The sequence below is a fragment of the Pectinophora gossypiella genome, chromosome 4 (genome assembly GCF_024362695.1).
Source record: "Pectinophora gossypiella chromosome 4, ilPecGoss1.1, whole genome shotgun sequence".
Lineage (NCBI taxonomy): Eukaryota > Metazoa > Arthropoda > Insecta > Lepidoptera > Gelechiidae > Pectinophora > Pectinophora gossypiella.
This window is the reverse complement of record NC_065407.1, coordinates 15304078-15325429: the sequence shown is the minus strand read 5'-3', so window position 1 is coordinate 15325429 and position 21352 is coordinate 15304078. Positions and strand designations below refer to the sequence as shown.

General features: G+C 39.5%; 1 protein-coding gene across 1 annotated transcript; it reads left to right on the top strand.

Annotated features, from left to right (window-relative positions):
* Nucleotides 1–4793: 4793 nt before the first annotated feature.
* On the top strand, nucleotides 4794–20832 carry LOC126382413 (uncharacterized). The gene is made up of 4 exons (XM_050032286.1): nucleotides 4794–4919; nucleotides 13406–13612; nucleotides 18316–18458; nucleotides 19999–20832. The coding sequence occupies exons 1-4, from the start codon at nucleotides 4833–4835 to the stop codon at nucleotides 20144–20146; spliced, it is 585 nt and encodes a 194-aa protein (XP_049888243.1). The 5' UTR covers nucleotides 4794–4832; the 3' UTR covers nucleotides 20147–20832.
* Nucleotides 20833–21352: the final 520 nt, after the last annotated feature.

Here is a 21352-nt window from a genome sequence, read left to right as displayed (position 1 = left end):
TAAGTGGTTTAGATTTTTCATACAAAAGGATTTTCCCGCTAATTCCCGTTCCCGTGGGAATTCCGGGAATTCCTTTCTTAGTGCACCTCTACGGTACCTAAGCTACGTCCCTTACAAGTTTCAAGTGCCTACGTTTAGCTGTTTAGGCTGTGCGTTGATATGTCAGTCAGTCAGTTTCTCCTTTTATATATTTAGATCTTTGCTAGCCGTGGTAGCCCAGTAGGTAGAACGGTTGCCTCTCACATTGAGGTCGCAGGTTCGAATCCAGCACAGGCCTAAACCAATGATTGTCGAATTTGTTTTCGAATTCATGTTTAGATCATAAATGATTATCACGAGCTCAGCGGTGAAGGAAAACAGTGAGGAAACCCACATTCCCGAGAAATTCATTTTCGGAGGTATGTTACCTAATCCGTGTTGGGCTGGTTTTTCCTTTACGGGTTGAAAGGTCAAACAGGCAGTCGCTTCTGTAAAAAACCGGACCTGTCAATAATTCTTCACGTTAGGTAAGCGGACCCTGTGAAAAACAGGTTAGGGCGATGATGGTGATAATGATAATATATTTGCTAGACTAGGAAATTTCACCTTCTCTTGTGTGGATTGTTAGACCAATGACCGATCTCATTACCCCTCGTGTCAGGGTTACTATTGAGTCGTCAAAGGACTCATGACTCATGTAACGACTACCGTACTGACATCAGTAAGTAGTAACCGGGACCAACGGCTTAACGTGTCTTCCGAAGCACGGATCATCTTACCTACAGATAATCGAGTGATCAGCCCGCATTGCCCTAAGCTAATAACACAAAATGTTTTTTTTGTGATATGTCCTTACCGGGATTTGAAGCTGAGACCTCTGGATCGAGAGCCCAACGCAACCCTCAACCATTGGATTGTAGAGGTCACTGAACTTGTAGCAGGAACATAGCACAAAGTTTCACTTCTGTCAATTAGTATGATGGAGTTATTAGTTGTACTTTTGTTTTCTAAGCGATGCAGTCGTTCCGGTAGACCGGTACTAGTACAGTCGCAAGCACAAGTGCTGCTCATGCGCAATTCATACTTGACACGTATCACGATAATAGCAACAATTATTGATCTCAATGATTTAACGGCCTCCGTGGTCCAGTGGTTGAGCGTTGGGGTCTCGGTCCAGAGGCCCTGGGTTCGAATCCCGGTGGGGACATATCACAAAAAACACTTTGTGATCCCTAGTTTGGTTAGGACATTATAGGCTGATCACCTGATTGTCACGACGAATTCATTAAAAACATCATAGAAGGAAAGCTAGAAGGAAAGAGAGGAAGGGGAAGACCAAGAAGAGCTTACATGGAACAGATTAAAGAAAAGGTTAACGTCGTGTCTTATAGGGAAGTCAAGGAATTGGCCTTTGATAGACTGGAATGGAAAATGCTACACCGACAAGAGCATGGCTCTTAAATTGATGATGATGACCTGATTGTCCGAAAGTAAGATGATCCGTGCGTGAACAACAGATTGCCACGTCTCTCGATTTTCGAGGTTTGGAACAGAGTTATTTTTTGACATGACTTACTCGTATAGTAGATTTGCCACATATGACAACTTTTGATCTGTGACGTGTGACGAGTTACCTATATTTTTCGTGTTGGGTAAACGTTTTAATAAGAGTTTTCCTTAGTAGTGTACCGTCGCAACTCGTCGGGCGCGTTCGGGATATTTCACCAGCGCGCGCGCCGACAATTACCGCCGGCTCTTGCGCAACCAGCGAAACCTCTAACGATCGTCCTCGTCCTGAGAGTAAGGCCTTTAAGGCTGCTGCTGATTCAATTTTTTTATTATTTTTACCATTTTATCATATACACTTACAGGTACATAGAATCACGGGTATTTCCCACTGGGTGAGACAGAGATAGATAGAGAGTAGATAATAGAGGTAGATAGAGTCATCAGAGAACTGTAGTTTTGCATGTGATTGTGTTCTGCGTATTGAATTGTAATTTGTATCTCGATTATTATTATTTTTACCACAAAAATGTGTACATAGAAATATATAAACCCATGCCCATTTCCCATCGGGATAAGCAGAGACAAAATACGAAAATGTGAAATTTTACTTTAATGGTACAGTTTGAACAGCCTCCGTGGTCTAGTGGTTAGAGCGTTAGGCTCACGATCTGGAGGTTCGGGTTCGATTCCCGATGGGGACATTGTCGAAATCACTTTGTGAGACTGTCCTTTGTTTGGTAAGGACTTTTCAGGCTTGAATCACCTGATTTTCCGAAAAAGTAAGATGATTCCGTGCTTCGGAAGGCACGCTAAGCCGTTGGTCCCGGCTATTAGCCGTAAAAACACCTCCACCAATCCGCATTGGAGCAGCGTGGTGGAGTATGCTCCATACCCCCTCCGGTTGATTGAGGGGAGGCCTGTGCCCAGCAGTGGGACGTATATAGGCAGTTTATATGTTTATTTATGGTACAGTTTCACATTTTCGCAGTTTCTGTAGACGAATATATATGAAATTACATTGTTTTAAGTTTACGCGGTTATTATCATAATTAAAACACATAATAACGGGTTCGGTTCATAATATCGGGAGTCTCATATCCCCATTTAAACGCGGTAAGAACCCGTTATTATGTGTTTTAATTATTTATGAAATTTTTTAGTGTAGCTATTAAACAAATAACCCTGCTGCTGCCTTGTGATTCCTTGACTATAAGGTTTATCATATTAAAATATAAAATAAAAATATATTATCACTGAGAGGAAATAAATAACATCATTTTCATCGTAGGACTTCGTATGTAAGTTGTCTTTGATTACTTGTAGCTCTGCCCACCCCATGAGGGATAACGGTAGTGAATTTATGTATATTTATTAAACAACTACATTATAGAACAATAACTTGTTATTATTAATCCAGTTTCTAGAATATTGGTGAAGTTCAACGAATTAAACAACAATGATGTAGACATCAACAACGATTAATTTATTCAATTCAAAAGTAAAATTCTGAAACTTATCCACACCAGTTTAAATTTATGTATTTACCTAACTATTTCTAATATTTATTGCGCAATAGCTTTCGTTTTCTTTTTTTTTACCATTTAAAAATTTTATATTCATTATATTTCCTTTTTAATTTGTTAACTTTAGTTTCATTGGCAGGCATACCGGAACTTTTCCTATGTGTATTTTATTTTGTGTTTGTGTATATACTTATGTTGATGCACCACAATAAATAATTATTTTCATAAATACTTACATGATTTCATTATTTTTAATGAATGAATTTTAATGAAATCATGTATCATACCGGAACTTTTCCTACGTGTATTTTATTTTATGTGTTTTTGTATATACTGCTGCACCACAATAAATAATAAATAAAATTTTCCTTAATTCTAGAACGTTATTCAATGGCAACTGAACTATGGAGAGAATGACATAAGTAAATATTGTTGTCTGGTCGGATGCCGACCTTTTGGTTCTTGACCCAGATGAAGACTGTTTACACGCTGGTGACTCAAACAACTGGCAGAAAAACTGCAAACAATGAATGATAGATCTTCTGTTTGAATCTGTATTGTCCATTTATGAAAAATCACACTGCGATGTGATTTTCTTCAAAAAACTTTCGATTTATTAAATTTAAACGACCACGAGAACGACCTCCGTGGTCCAGTGGTTAAGCGTTGGGCTCACGATCGAGATCTGGAGGTCCGGGTTCGATTCCCGATGTATGGAGACATTGTCCAAATCACTTTGTTAGACAGTCCTTTATTTGGTAAGGACTTTTCATGCTTGCGTCACCTGATTGTCTGAAAAAGTAAGATGGTTCGGAGGGCAAGCCGTTGGTACAGGCTATTAGCCGTAAAAACTCCTCCAACTCGCAGTGGAGCAGCGTGGTGGCGTATGCTCCATACCTCCTCTGGTTGACTGAGGGGAGGCCTGTGCCCAGCAGTGGGACGTATGCAGGCTGTTTATGTTGTGATGTTCCGCTTCTTTTGAATTCTTTTAACTTAGCGATTTTTCAAAAAGGCTCTTTCGAACTGTAATCCCTATGAGATGGGTGAAGCGTAAACAAAAAGGTTCAAGGTTGGTAATGGTTCAAATTGTTAGAAATTTGTTCAGTTACAAATACTTTATTAAAGATACTTAGATGGAGTAAGTGGTAGATAAGATGTCGATCTCATTATAAAGTATTCGATGTGCTTAAAGTGTGAAGATAAAATATAATTTATTCAGTTAAAACATTAAGTACGTATCTTTGAAAAACAAAGGTACAATCAAAGAGCTTCAGTTCAGTCACTGATCCCAGCGAATTATTTGTAAACAGTGGTGAAATTATGAACCATTAGTTGTCATAATTATAAAATTTATGATTTTGTTGGTGTTTTTGGTCTATTATAGAAACGACATCTAACCAGGTCTTAAGTGCAACCAGTTTTTTGCAGCACATTTGCACCTTATCGTACATAGACGTATTTATAGATGTAAGTGCCAGTGTGTATTATCTACCTTTCTCTTAAATAAAAGAAATTAAAAATCGATTAAACAAACAAAACAAAAACAAAATTAAAAACAAACATTGTCCAATAGACATGTGATAGACTGGAGACATGCATGACCTCGATTCACCGACAATAAAATTTAATGAAATGCCTATTCTCAATATTGAAATGTCAGAACAAATTGGGATTTCGTAAAGAACATTAAAGCGATCATCAACCCTACTACGGCGGCTTTGGCTTCTAGTGGGGAGTGTTTGGGCAATCACCACACAGTGTTTGAGCCTCAGTCGTTGTGCTGTCGTGCGTATAAGTAACTAAGGAGGAAATAGGTACAAAATGTGCGGAGAAATGGGCAAGGCAGTGCTAAGTGCGCTTACTACGGCTATACTCTGTGGCTTCGTGTCACATGCTGCTTATTTACAGGTATGTTATTGGTTTTTTATTCTGATTCGGCCTTTTTTCGTTTTTTTTACAAGAAGTTATAAAAATTAGAAACTATAGGAATCTTATAGACTCGTTAGTTAAAGTGTACAAGGTTACCCATAATAACGAAACGTTAATAAATTGTTCATACTTTCCAAGTCCTACTATTTCTGATAAATCTCGATAAAATTAAATGTTATACAATCATTTTGTTGTCTTTAGTTGTAAACTATGTACGGTCACGTCTCAAAACTTGCGTGCCTATATTTTAGGACTATGTCGCATTAACTTAACTCACAAATGAAATAAACTCTCACTAAATGTCAAACATGTTAATGTTACAAGGTTCTAACGTATATACGTACTTATTTTAGAATTGCCCATATCCGCTAAGATGGCTGTTTTGACTTAATGAAGTACAGCAATTCACTCCGTCAATGTAGTTGGAAATTAATGCGAAACTTTGTGGACATAATAAAGTACAGCTATTTGCTCTTTTGATGTAATTATCAATTCTTCTTCTTCTATCGTGTGGGTTTTGGGGTGAATTACCAACCTCATCAACCCTGGTGTCAGGGTTATTATTGAGTCGCCAAAGGCCCCTGACATGGCTCACGTAACGACTACTTACTTACATCAGTAAGTAGTAACCGGGACCAACGGCTTAACGTGCCTTCCGAAGCACGGATCATCTTACTTTTTGGACAATGAGGTGATCAGCCTGTTATGTAGAGATCACAAAGTGATTTTTGTGATATGTTCCCACCGGGACTCGAACCCAGGACCTCCGGATCGTGAGCCCAACGCTCAACCACTGGCTCTGATTTTCAAGAAGGCGCTGCTGAGGTGATTGTCACATAACACACATAAGTCACATCCTTATGTGGTACATGCCGTCACCTTTCACGATACTACGGTCACGACTTTGAAACCATGTCACATTAATTTTTTCGACAAATTAAACTGTACGTCTCATTAAATGTCAAATATGATAGTGCGACGGGGTTCTAAAGTGGGTACTCATGCTCATGACTGTACAGTCATGAGCAATATAATGTACCCACTTTAGGACTCTGTCGCACTAACATATTTGACATTTAGTGAGACTTCAGTTCAATTTGTCAAAAAAGTTAATGTGCCATGGTACCAAACTGTTTACATATTAATACTCGTGACCGTACCATACCGTTTTAGTTGGTTGTAGAGGGCTATATCTACCCTGGATAGATTGCACCGGGGTTGGCAAAGTCAACTAATAGAACAAACAAACAGACGTATAGCCTAGAGAATTGGCTTGTTTGTACAAGGGCCACAAGTTCGATTACGTGTTTGAATTATTATGTATTACTTAATTGCGTTATGTTTTGTTAGCGTAGTGATATCAGTCTTTGGTTTTGATTGTTCACACTTTTTATGGTATTACCCAATAGAATACATAGAACGCGAGCGTTAATATGTAACATGTACCATCTCACATTAATGTCTTTGACAAATTGATCTGTAAGTCTCACTCAATGTCAAATAAGTTAGTGTGACAGGGTTCTAAAGTGGGTACATGATAGGTCTTTATATAGCTGTTTATCTTCCCGGACATTTCGTAAAAAAAAATGTATAATTGAATAAATAAGTGAAACAAAAATCACTTTGTAATCCCTAGTTTGGTTAGGACATTACGGGCTGATCACCTGATTGTCCGAAGTAAGATGATTCGTGCTTCGGAAGGCACGTTAAGCCGTTGGTCCCGGTTACTACTTACTGATATAAGTATGTACGTAGTCGTTACAGGAGTCATGTCAGGGGCCTTTGGCGGCTCAATAGTAACCCTGACACCAGGGGTGATGAGGTTAGTATTTCACCTCAAAACCCACACGATAGAAGAAGAAGATTATATGACATGTGAAAATCCAAACAGTTATAACAATATTAAGAGAGGAAGGGGAAGACCAAGAAGAGCTTACATGGAACAGATTAAAGAAAAGGTTGACGTCGTGTCTTATAGGGAAGTCAAGGAGTTGGCCTTTGATAGACTGGAATGGAAAATGCTACACCGACAAGAGCGTGGCTCTTAAATTGATGATGATGATAACAATATTGTTACATCAGAAGTATAGGAGCCAAACTAAAACTAACTGCCTAACAAACGCATTCTGACTAACGACCGCAATAATTTTTAGCTTATAGCGCCTTCAGAACCAATTCATAATTCACAAAGGGTGAAGTTTTGATGTAATTGGTGTTTAAACTAGAGTTAGAACGATAAAAGGGCAGCGCTGGCGACCTTATAATATCTAGTAGCAATAACTTGCGCCCCATAAGGGAACAGTAACTTTTGCAATTTTCCTTTCTCCCGAAGTTCCCCCGAGCCCTTCAAAGGCGAATTACTCTTGGTTAAATTTACTTTCATTTTCGTGAAGAACGCCTGTTTTTTAGTTTCATTTCTTTGATCAAGCCCCTCGTGGAAATTGTTTGAAACTTGGCCGCGGCGCCAAATTGGTATTCAGGAGTAATTTCACAAATTCTCACCTTGCACGGATGTTTTTTGAGATACCCTGCTTATTGAGTTCCCAGTAATGCACTGCCCGTTTGATCTTTATGCGAGTCCCATTTCTTTAAAGCACCCTCACCCAGTCCTACTTGTGTTTGTGGAACGAATATTAATCAAGACGCGCGGTTTAAAAAAAAAAACAAAAAATCCATGTATTTGCGACTCACGTACTTGGTAATTTATTGGACTTGAAATAAAAATATACCACACGTATAGCCATGGGCGCTATCATGTACAGCCATGAGCAATATAATGTACCCACTTTAGGACTCTGTCGCACTAACATATTTGACATTTAGTGAGACTTACAGTTCAATTTGTCAAAAAAAGTTAACGTGACATGGGACCAAAGTGTATACATATTAATGCCCGTGACCGTAGATCCGCTTTAGGACCCTGTCGCATTGAAATATTTGATATGTACTGAGACTTACAGTTCAATGTGTAAAAAAGTTAATGTGACATGGTACTTAAGTATACCTATTACATAATATTACTTACACGTATACAAATATTTTAACTTAGAACCCTATTGCATTAACATATTTGACATTTAGTGAGCTTTTTTTTAAATTTTAAAGGCGTTCCCATTTTCCTTGCTACATTACCTTAGATTCTTTTATTTATTAAGTAGTAGTGGATATGACTCACGCGCGTAACCCTTAATGGGGTAGGCAGAGCCACAAGTAATCAAAGAGAAGTTCAGGAGACTTGATACGAAAACCTAACATGGATATGATGCACCTTATTGTGATAAGGAACCAGCCTATTGCGCATTAAATACTTAATTCTTCTTCTTCTCTTCTATCGTGTGGGTTGTGACGTGGATCACCAACCCCATCAACCAACAATACTTAATTGAATATTTAAGATACTAATAATATGATGCACGGTCACGAGTACTAATATGTATACACTGTGAAACCATGTCACATTAACTATTTTGACAAATTAAACCGTAAGTCTCATTAAATGTCAAATATGATAGTGCGACAGGTTTCTAAAGTGGATGATATTGCTCATGACTGTACCTCGATACTAGACACCGGATTTGGGTAGATTTAGTCAATTTAACGAGTACTTAAATATGACGTTTGAGTACTTACGTCTTTCAACTTTAGCATTTAAAGAAATACATACATACATACATAAACTCACGCCTATTTCCCGCCGGGGTAAGCAGAGACTATAGAATTCCATTTGCTTCGATCCTGGCACACTTCTCTTGCTACCTCCACATTCATCAATCGCTTCATACACGCACGCCAGTTCAGAGTAGATCGTATTGAACCTTTTCTAAGGATATCTCCAATTTGGTCGTCGTAAGTCCTTCTCGGTCTTCCTCTGCCAGCCCTACCATCAACTTTCGCTTTATATACCACTTTTGCAATTCTATTGTCCTTCATCCGCTCAAAGAAATACTAAAGTTTTTTTTAAGGATTGGTCATAAAAGTTGCTTAAGACAAGTTAGTAGCCAATATTAGATACCATGTAAGTGCCTAATAGACCTGTAGTTATTAATTTATGACATTTGACATAAATATTTACTGTCCACACAGCAAAGCTTTATTCGTTTAATTTCAAAAAAGGAATATTGCGAGCAACGTTATTATCATTTCCCTTAATGAATAATAATAATAAAATAAATAAAAAAAAAATTTTATTTCAGAAATCCATAAGAGTCATTATATAATTCCATAGCTTTATTATTCATCATTCCACACATAAACATATTTAAAGTAATAATGATATGTTTCATTAAATAAAATTACATTAAATAAATGAATATACAAAATATTTAGAAATGTGCTAGGTACAGTAAGTGTATGCAAATGTAAGTAATAAGTACAGGGTTAATGATTGGAAAATTACCGCAAATGGCGCATTAATGTTGAGCTCTAGACCTTTCGAGCTAGATATAAGCACTTTCAACGACTGTGCAACAGTGGATGACTTAGTAATGGATATTGTGCAATGAGCTATCCAATGAAGCGAACAAATCTGCAGGTACAATACGCGGCACGAATGAAGTCCCGCGGATTTCAATGAGACTAAACGACAAGTCATAGTAATTCTATGCAGATACTGCGACGCTAGCGCCGCCGTCGCGGGACTTCTTTCAGTGGAAACCCGGCTTTACAAAAAGTTCTTAGTCGATTCGTACCGCGGTCCGAATCTGGTATTTAATGTATTCCTGTAGATATTAAATAACTTATAATGTATACTTACGTTGTTCTAAAAGATGTGTTGCTGTTGCAGATTTTTGGAATTTTTTCAACTCCGCCATAACACGTTGCGAAATGACGTAGATTCAAAACTGTTAAATTGACTTCATCATCATCATCACCAGCCCATTAACGTCCCCACTGCTGGGGCACGGGCCTTCCCTATGGATGGATAGGGAGATCGGGCCTTAAACCACCACGCGGGCCCTGTGCGGATTGGTGGTTATTAACGACTGCTAATGCCGCCGGGACCAACGGCTTAACGTGCCTTTCGAAGGACGGAGGAGCTCGAGATGAAAACTTTTTTTGTGGTCACCCATCCTATGACCGGCCTTTGCGAAAGTTGCTTAACTGCAACAATCGCAGATCGAGCGCGTTTACCGCGGCGCCACCGAGCTCCTCACAACAAAAAAAAAATAACTGACAATTGACTTACAACAAGGTTATCTATGATCCTCGTAATTACGTTGGATAAAATGATTCTGATTCTGACCGAAAGGTTATAGGACCCGTAGAAGGGCTTCAAAAGCATAGGGGCATAGGTATTGTGACTTTAATGGACCGTAGGACAACAGGTGATCAACCTATCGCCCATTATAATGGTCCATTATTATAATGGACGATCCATCTTAGGCGTTGTATACAAAAGTGTCTGCAAATCGTTTGGTGATTACTTGTTGCTCTGCCCACCCCATTGGCTTTGCGTATATCTAAGAAGGTTGTAATGAACTAGCCTATCGGAACCGGGCTAGACCTTTCGAGCGACATGTAGACACTATCGGCTTGCGCCTGCGCAACGGTGGACGGCCGTGACGACCGCGGCCCTCTCACCACGTTTTCCAGTCCTACCACGGTATTACCACGTTACGATGTATAGTTTCATCATCCCCAGCATTTATCCCGTTTTGACTAAGTTTTATTTATTTATTTAATTTTCGGGGGAACAACAGCTATAATTATCATGGTAGCATCTTATGGTAAACACAGAAAGCTAATTATAGTTTCTCGTAGATAGCAACACATAACATGCTTAAGCTAACTACTATATCCCTCCCTCATTCAGCGCTTATCGCTATCGACCCACTAGGGTCGATTAATTCTTTCAAATATTTTCCTCCCAGACGACGCCCTGAGCCGAGGTTCGCGCCCAACTGGGCACCCTCAGGCCTGTTGTCTTAAACGTTGTACCGAGTGAGAGCCTTCAGCGGTCCCCATTTGTCCGGCCAAGTAGTTAATGCCATCTGCGGCAATTGTACAATAAGTAAAAAAAAATGACGCAACCGTGGTACCGCCACCATGGTGTCATATGAGATATGGCCCTTATAGTTATTGACTTAACGACGCGAAGAACTTATTATATAACGACCTATAATACGAACATTTCATATCATATACGAACTATCAATCAGTCGAAACCACAAGTGACCCACAAGCGATTAATTACTGAACGCATATAATAGCCATTTGACCACCATAATAACAAGTTTTATACTATAAGTACCGGTCACCTACACTGACCCCGATAACCACTGGCAAAGGTTATGTAAAAGCACACCCTGGACACTTCATATAAATAACCTCGTTTTACACAGACACTACACATTTATAGTAGACGACAGGTCGACATGGCAATTCTCTAGTGACGTGACGTTTTCAATATCGATATATTTTTATTATGTATGTAACAAAATGTGAATAAAATAATACCACGTTTTCATTTAAGTTAATATTTATTCAGCTGAATCATCTAACGTTAATTTTATTTCTAAAATATTATTCTTAGTTTTCAATTATATGTAAAATATATTTGCTATATTTATAATTTTGATTGACCATAGATATTTAGATTAGATTTCTTTTAAATCTATTGTTTTTCTTTTGTGTTAATGTTAATTTCAAATTCAATAAATTATGTGAGCGAGATTATAATCGATAAACGCGGTCGATACGGACTCGTGCGACACTAAGACTAAGACGCCGCGGGGACTGTGCGGGTGTGAGGGGCGACCCCGCCTCCGCGGCTCACGTCATACCCGTCGTACACGCGCATCTGTGTGTGTGACATCTGATGCCCATAAGATTAAAGCCTAAAGTAAGATCGAGCGGAGAGTTGCCGTTCTATACGTAGTATTATTACTTATTCTATGGTCTTCGATCGTGTGTGTTGTGAGGTGGAGTACCAACCTCATCAACCCTGGTGTCAAGGTTACTATTGAGCCGCCAAAGGCCCCTGACATGGCTCATGTAACGACTACTTACTTTTATCAGTAACCGGAACCAACGGCTTAACGTGCCTTATGAAGCACGGATCATCTTACTGTCGGACAATCAGGTGATCAGCCAGTAATGTCCTAACCAAACTAGGGACCACAAAGTAATTTATGTGATATGTCCCCACCGGGAATCGAACCCAGGACCTTCGGGTCGTGAGCCCAACGCTCACCGCTGGACCACGGATGTTGTTATTCTATGTTCAAAGGGCGATATAATGTAATGACAGACGCGAGCATATAACATAACATAAACTGTCTATATACATCCCACTGCTGAGCACAGGCCTCCTCTCAATCAACCGGAGAGGGTATGGAGCATACTCCACCACGCTGCTCCACTGCGGGTTGGTGGAGGTGTACGGCTAATAGCCGGGACCAACGGCTTAACGCGCCCTCCGAAGCACGGAATCAACTTACTTTTTCGTACAATCAGGTGATTCAAGCCTGAAAAGTCCTTACCAAACAAAGGACAGTCTCACAAAGTGATTTCGACAATGTCCCCATCGGGAATCGAATCCGGACCTCCAGATCGTGAGCCTAACGCTCTTACCACTAGACCACAGAGGCTGTTAAGACGCGAGCACAGCCGAAGTATACTCATATGTAGATCTAGGTCAAGGACAGATAATTAAGCTATGTCTTATGTCATTCATTCATAACAGGTTTTTTTCTCATGAACTACTTTCGCTAGATGTGTAAGAGATAATTGAGGGGATTGATATGATCAATGACTGACATGCATATATCTGACTAATTGTTGCGACATTAAGCTTACGTCTGGGATCTCTTATAGATACAGTGGACCTTTCTGTTACTAACCCCGTCAAGTTTGGACTCATTTGGCTCGTTTTTACTTATTCTGAGACGAGTTTCCCTCATTCAGCGTTAATATCGGTCCAGTGGGGTCGATTAATTCTTTCAAATATAATTCTCTCTCTTGAGGAGCTCGGTGGCGCAGCGGTAAACGCGCTCGGTCTGCGATTCTTGAAGTTCAGCAACTTTCGCAAAGGCCGGTCATAGGATGAGTGACCACAAAAAAAGAGTTTTCATCTCGAGCTCCTCCGTGCTTCGGAAGACACGTTAAGTCATTGGTCCCGGCTGCATTAGCAGTCGTTAATAACCATCAATCTGCACTGGGCCCGCGTGGTAGTTTAGGGCCCGATCTCCCTATCCATCCATAGGGAAGGCCCGTGCCCCAGCAGTGGGGACGTTAATGGGGTGATGACGATGATAATTGTCTCAGACGCCGCCCTGAGCTGAGGTTCGAACTTAACTGGCCACCCTCAAGCCTGTTATCTTTAATTTTGCAGCGTGTGAGAGCCCTCAGCACTTTCCATTTGTCCGGATAAGCAGTGAATGCCATATGCGACAAATCTAGAATAAGTCACGAAAAAAATATTGCCGAATTTACCTATTTTTTGCTGACCACTTTTTCCGTTCCAGCGGTATGAACCCTACGAGCTTCAATACGAGCAGGCGGTAGTTCGGAAGCCTCTTCGAGAGCACGAGAAACCTCAGGATCTCCGCAATGTGCCCGGCACCCCTGGGGTAGACTACCCCATTTACCACGAAGTGCCGGAAACCAGCTTCTCCTGTGCCCATGTGCCGGTGCACCCCGGAATGTACGCCAATGTTGAGACTGGGTGTCAGGTATGGCTTGTTTATTTTCTATTTTAATATATAAATTACATTTGTATTTCTTTGTCGTGGCATCAGCTGTACTTGAATAATAACTGTTCTTGCATTGTATTTCTGAATTAAAACAACGCTCTAATTAATGAGTTCAAGCTGCTTGAAATTCAAATCCTTTAATGTTTGACTGCAGTTTCCTTTAGTTATACGATTACATTTTTTATCAAAGACTTACTTCACTTAATTAATAGACCCAAGGCGGTTCTAGAGTTCATTAAATACAGTACCTCTTTAAAACGGTCTGGTATACAATCTCGACTTTTTAAACTGCGTTTTGTAATACCGAGCACATTTGCAACGGTATATTTCTTGTAGTGAATTCATTAAACCTCTGAAACTGCAGTACAATAGCACTATTACTCGGTCCGGTCGCAAAGCGAGTAATAATTTATTCCCTGGCCACTGGGAATATTCAATTGAGGTATGCAATGTGAACAGTCCGCTGTTTACACTGAAATTTGCTCGTAGATCTCTTTGACTCTGATGCATGTCCAATTGATAAGAAAACGCGAGTTTTACTCCGGAACGTGGTTTCACTGCACAAATTGAGAGTCTCTTTCACTATTTGCTGATAAACTTTCTGATAGCCTATCTGCCGGATAAGTGTCTAACTGGAGGATATTTATCCTACACTTATTAGCTAGTGGAGAGCCGTAGTAGTTCGGTTGAAGGAACATTTGACTCTCATAGTGAGAACGTAGGTTCGTTTCGAAATTGTTTTAAAAGTCATGTTTGGATCATTATACAATTATCATGATTTCAGCAGTGAAGGAAAAAATAGAATAGAAATTTATTTTAAAAGGACGCTACACACAAAAAAAAAACAAGACAATAACATCATTTAAAATTTTCACAAAACAATAACAAAAAAGCAAAATGGATGTTGGTCGAAATGATTACAAGGTGACGCAATTTAAAATCGTAATGGTAATATTGTGAGGAAACCTACATTCCCGAGAAATACGTTTCGGAGGTATGTGACCTAAGCTGTGTTAGGTTGAGTTTTCCTTCGCGGGTTCGATGGTCATACTACATACATAGATAGTCATTTCTGTAAGAAGTGGACCTGGTAAGGTAAGCGGCCCTGTGAAACCGGGATAACGCTAGGGAGGTGATGATGATTTATCAACGAGTGGGGAACAAGCTCTTTGTAAAAGGACTTCCCGCTTAGCAAAGTTCTCGCTCCCCGCTCTTGTCGATGTCGTATTTTCCATCTCCAAACACGACGTTATTCAATATACTGGAAAGTGACACAATCTTTCTCCTTGCAAAATATCTAACGCCCGGAATAATCCAATTCGCGTCCGACACACGGAACGCTCGCTGTCAAATGCAGTGCATCTACTTTATTGGAATTCGGACGGGGCTATCTTTTTGATTTGTTTCGGGCTATTTCGGTCTGTTTCGGCCTGTTTCGGCCAGTGTAGGGCTAAAAATACCTGCACGAAACTTTGTACACGGAAATGAGGTGTTGCGCTGGTGCTGAATTTTTAAAATTCCATTTACAATAAGTATGTGTGTTGCACAAATACGGATTCCGTGAGAAGCCCTCAGCTTTCAACAAAAACATTTTTAAATTGTAAGTCAAAAAAGAACCTAGCAAATGCAGCCGGTACTTACTAATGTTGCTTACATCGGTTTTATATTTGCGATATTTATATTTAAATACAACCCTAAAGGCCTCTGTGGTCCAGTGGTTGAAAGTCGGGCTCACGATCCGAAGGTCCTAGGTTCGATTGCCGATGGGGACACATCAAACAAAAAGTAGCTTTGTGAGACTGTCCTTACTTTCGTCAGGGCATTGCAGGCTGAAATCTTCTGATACTCCGAAAACTAAGATGATTCCGTGTTTCGTAACGCACGCTAAGCAGTTGGTCTCGACTACTATTTACTTAAGTAAGTATGTAGTCGTTACATGAGGCATGTTAGGAGCCTTTGGCGGCTCAATGATAACCATAATAGGGTCGATGAGGTCAGACATTGTTGTCACAACACACACTACGGAAGAAGAAAAACAAGAAAAAATGCAGCCCTTCATTTATAAAATATTGCGCTTTCTCTTTTTCTCGTGTGGGTAAGGAATAAAAGACAGAAGTAATTACATAGGAGGACTACGAAAGGGACAAGTAACGTCGAAAAATTAGTTTAACATTATGTGAAACTTAATTATATTCTATTTAACTTGCAAAGGTAAAGCAAGAACTCTTGAACTCCTTGATTCAGCAAGTACAAAAAAAAATGAATATCCTTCTTAAAGCTTTTTTCTTTTCCCTCTCTTCCTTGCGATCGGTTTTCCAACTATAAGCAGTTTTTTGCTCGCCCATTGTTGGGATGCCTGCCTGTAGATTATTGTAGATTGCTACAGGTTATCCCAGGTTATCTCTTCAGAAGTCTTGTTTGTAGTATTGTAGTGGCTCACTTAAGACTTGGGGAAGTTGCTTTTGGTGATGTGCAATTCTGTCCCTTTAGGTTGCGGTTATCGCTTTTTTCTCTTCTCGTACTGTAGAAATGTTTACGTACTGGTGGATTTCATCCATCTTTGTGAACCAAGGGCTTTGAGTACACCATTCTGATATTTCCTAAAGTAACGAGGAAGAAAATTGGAACAATGGTGGGAATTGGGACCCATAGCTATTGTATCCACAAAACCCTCAAATTAATTGTTAACAGTCTCCTAAATAATTATGTGCTGAATTCTCACGCAATGAAATTGTTATGGGGTACTCCCAATTTTCGTCAAGTCCACCAAATTGAATAAGTTTGTAATTATGTTCATGGCCAAGATACCTCGAATTCCCAAACAGTAATCTAAGATTATTAAATATCTTGTCCGATGGATTTAATTTGTGTTCTCGACATCAACTTTACGTGAAGGACATTAGAATAGATATGATAAACAACATTCATTCATTAGAAAACGAACGAATTTGCGATACATCAAATCCAAACTAACATTATAAAAGTGTTTTACCTTTTCACGCTTAAACCGCTGAACCATTTTAGATGAAATTTGGTATGAAGATAGTTTGAAATCTAGAAAAGAACTTGTGATAGTTTTTATCCCGAAAATCACCACTAAGGGGGTGAAAAGGGGATAGTAAAATGTGCCGCGCACGATAACTGAATTGAACTGAATTGAATTCCACATGGGTTCCGCCCGATGGAAAATTCCACTTGATATAAATTCAAATTCAAAATGTTTATTTTCAGACTATTATCCATAGATGTTAGTAACATAGTACTTAATCCTAATGTTAGTAGACTAATATATATTTATGAAATGAAATTATGTAAATTAGAGTCGTCTAGCGGGAGGAGGTATGTGTGCGTGCAGTCGCAACCATCGCGCCATCAATGGCGACTCCCAGCGGTCTGCCCACACACCCAGGATGCTGTTGGAGCTGGCTTCCAAGCGACGCATCATTTGAACGTTTCCTTACTATTGCAAAGAAACAATCCGTCTGCGTCTCAGCAAACATTAAAGACAACTCACAATTTATTGTGGTCTGATTCATCCCTTAAAGTTTTCGTTACGATGTCACTAACACGCTGCCACAGATTATATAACACTAAACCCTGCTTTGTTTATCTTCTTCTATCGTATGGGTTGAGAGGTGGATTACCAACCTCATCAACCCTGGTGTCAGGGTTATTATCGAGCCGCCATAGGCCCTTGACATGACTCATGTAACGACTACGTACTTACATCAGTAAGTAGTAACCGGGACCAACGGCTTAACGTGCCTTTGAACCACGGATCGTCTTACTTTTGGACAGAATCAGAATCAGAATCATTTATTCAACGTAATTATCATGGATAAACTTGTTGAAGGTCAATGTAACATTTTTGAATTTACGTCATTTCGCAAGGTGTTATGGCTGAGGAGAAGAAATGACAAGAAACTGCAACAGCAACACATCTTTTAAATCAATGAGGGTACATTACAAGTTATTTAATAACTAGAGGAACACATTCAATACCAGACATTTTTATCATTTAGGTAATCATTAATCTTATAATAGGCTTTTTTACATAAAGTAAGCTTCACGTGAGCTTTAAATTTGTTCTCAGACAAATTTAAAATATTATCTGGTATTTTATTGTAAAAACGTATACATAACCCCAAAAAAGATGAATTTAATTTACTTAATCTAGAATTTTGAACAACAATTTTATTTTTATTCCTTGTATTGTAAGTATGCCTTTCACAGTTTCTCGGAAGGAGAGATACATTTTTACGCACATACATAATGTTTACATAAATATAGGACAATCAGGTGATCAGTCTGTAATGTGTCATGTGCTTTGTTTATGTTACGTTGTAAGTATCATCATCATCAGCCCATTAACATCCCCACTGCTGGGGCACGGGCCTTCCCCATGGATGGATAGGGAGATCGGGCCCTAAACTACCACGCGGGCCCAGTGCGGATTGATGGTTATTAACGACTGCTAATGCAGCCGGGACCAACGGCTTCACGTGCCTTCCTAAGCACGGAGGAGCTCGAGATGAAACTTTTTTTTGTGGTCACCCATCCTATGACCGGCCTTTGCGAAAGTTGCTTAACTTCAACAATCGCAGACCGAGCGCGTTTACCGCTGCGCCACCGAGCTCCTCAAGTTGTAAGTATATTGCAGTATTTTTTCTTTTGTTCCCCAGGCCTACCACGTTTGCCACGACGGTCGCGAGGGTCACCAGGGCGCGTCGTTCCTTTGCACCAATGGAACCTTGTTCGACCAAGCCAAGTTCGCCTGCGACTGGTGGTACAATGTAGACTGCTCACAGGCCATCGCTCATTACAAGTAAGAAAATAATCATAGTCTATGCAGACGACGGGAATTATCATGCAAGATTTCTTATTGGGAATTTGAACATACACATACATACATAAACTCACGCCTATTTCCTACCGGGGTAAACAGAGACAAGGTAAGATAAGATAAGACATTTATTGCTTTCCTGATGTTTTTACAGAGGCGTCAAAAGTAGAGGAAGGTACAAACAGGAACCCAGGAGACTATGGAATTCGATTTGCTCCAATCCTGACACACTGATCTTGCTTGCTCCACATTCATCCATCGTTTCATACACGCACGCCGGTTCAGAGTAGATCGTTCTAAAACCTTTTCTAAGGACATTTCAAATTTGGTCAATGTACGTCCTTCTAGGTCTTCCTCTGCCAGCTCTACCATCAACCGTCGCTTGATATACTGCTTTGGTAATCCATCGTAATTTGATTGATGAATGTGGAGGAAGCAAGAAAAATATGTCAGTATCGAAGCAAATGGAATTCCATGGTGTATGTTTACCCCGGTGGAAAATAGGAGTGAGTTTATGTAAGGTCACGAGCATTAATATGTATACACTTTGGCACCATGTCATATAAACTTTTTTGACAAATTGAACTGTAAGTCTCACTAAATGTCAAATATGTTAGTGCGACAGAGTCCTAATGTGGGTACATTATACTGCTCACGACTGTATGTGTACGTTTGTATAATAAATCACAAATCAGAATCATTTATTCAACGTAATTATCATAGATAAACTTTTTAAATGTCAATTTAACATTTTTGAATCTAAAAAGATTTACTCTTCATTGACTCGTTCGTTTGTGTGATAACTATTTCTAGTTGCGTCTTGAGAAATTAAGATGAATAGAAGTGGAAGTGGAACTTTGTTGATTCACTTTTGTAGCAGTCTTGCAATAAGAGAGTTTACTTCCATTTTAGTTTTCTTGTCGTAATTAGTCTTATGAAACATTATTTTATCAGTCTTATTTCTATCACTGGATAAAATCTTCTTCTATCTTTGTAGTTGTAATCTTTATTGTACTCAAAGAGTCATATTAAGAGGCTCTGTGGTCCCGTGGTTGAATGTTGGGCTCACGATCCTGATGTCCCGAGTTCGGATCGCAGTGATGGGGAAATCACTTTGTGATACCTAGTTTGGCTAGGACAGTGCAGGCTGATCACCAGTTTGTCCGAAAGTATGAGACGCCATGACTGAACCGTGACTTCTTTCCTCTCCATCATCGTTAAAAGTGTAGCATTCTCCACTATTATTTATCAAGGGCCAATTCTTTGACTTCCTTCTAAAACACGACGTTCACTTTCTCTTTCATTTGTTCCATGCTCTTCTTCGTCTTCCCCTTCCTCTCTTTCGTTCTATCTTCCCTTCTATGGTCTTTTTTTACCTTTAATGGGTTTGCTCTTGGCCCCAGACTTGCCCGAAGGCCTAAGATGGAGCGAGCTCGCCCAGAAAGAAAGAAAAAGAAGTTTCTTTCCTTTGACTATAATTTATTTGCGTTGTCATCACTGATCTTGAATTCTTCTGTCACAGGTTGAACGCGGATCCCCTGAAGAATCCGTACGTGCCGAAGCCGAAGCCTGAACAGCACCTGGAGGAGGTCATTGCCCACCACCACCAACCACAGTCGCACCTGCCACAACGCTACCCGCACCGCCAAGCCATATACTACAGAGAATAAACATATCCATCCATCCACTCTTAAAAGAATAGTGAATTAGTGACCGAATTCAAAAGGGTCATTGACTTTTAGTAAAAGAGCGACTGGCACGTTATATAATGTATTTTAAAAAGCCTTTTTCTTATAACATACTTAATATAAACAACCCATTGCCCATGTCTCATTGCTGGGCACAGAGCAATGCGCCGTTCTCAGGAATGATCCCAAAGTGGGATGGTTTCTGTGGTAAAAACTCTTTAATAGGCCTTCCCATTAAAGAGTTTTTACTACTTTTGATACTGGCTGCTTTTTTTTTCAAATTGTTCTTTGTTATATTCTGATCCCATCTGCCTAAAGTCAAGAGTTCTTTTTACATAAATTGCGCGTTTTTGCTACCGGCAATGTTTCCACTTTAGCAATGGCATATCAGAGGCATAGTCCTCTTGTCAATCAACCGGCGGAGGAAGTATGGACCGCACTTTACCACGCTGATGCATTGCTGATTGCTGACAGTTTGTTACAACAATGAGGCATACAATTTATCAATCACCTCGTGCCCCCGTGTGCGGTCACGAGTACTAATATGTACTCTTTGAAACCATGTCACATTAACTTTCTCGGCAAATTAAACGCAAGTCGCATTAAATGTCAAATATAATAGTGCGAGAGGGTTCCAAATTGGGTACATGATATTGCTGTACATGTGAAGCTACATGCAAAAAGTTCTTATTACGAAACGAAATTATAACAGGCTAGTTTCCAACTAGTCAAATCAGTTACTTTTTACGAAACGTCAAATCACGAAATTACTACGGAACTTGTATGAAAAAACACAATGTGACGTCATAGAAAAATGTGATAAATTGTCGGACTTATTATTACGTTTTTCATGTTTAAAAATCGTAAATTGAAAAACTAAAATGGTTTTCGTTACTTTTATATCTGTCTTTATTTAGTAATCAGAATTGCATAATTTATCTTGAACATGGTACACGACCCAATTAGTCCGATTAATCGGACCAACAACAAAATACTTCATGCTGTCCGATTGTTAAGACAAAGCAGTCCGACCATGTGGTCAGAGGGTATACTTTTTACCGACTTCAAAAAAGGAGGAGGTTCTCAATTCGACCGTATATTTTTTTTTTAAGTCAAAAAGTTAACATGCCCGAATTTTGAGTTTTAGTCCTATTCTTTTAAGAGAACGCAGTGGCGGATCCAAGAATT

Excerpts from the sequence above, each read along its gene's own strand:
- LOC126382413 (XM_050032286.1), top strand. The coding sequence starts at position 4,833 with ATGTGCGGAGAAATGGGCAAGGCAGTGCTAAGTGCGCTTACTACGGCT. Across the intron at positions 4,920-13,405 it reads CACATGCTGCTTATTTACAG|CGGTATGAACCCTACGAGCT; the intron begins GTATGTTATTGG and ends TTTCCGTTCCAG. Across the intron at positions 13,613-18,315 it reads ATGTTGAGACTGGGTGTCAG|GCCTACCACGTTTGCCACGA; the intron begins GTATGGCTTGTT and ends TTTGTTCCCCAG.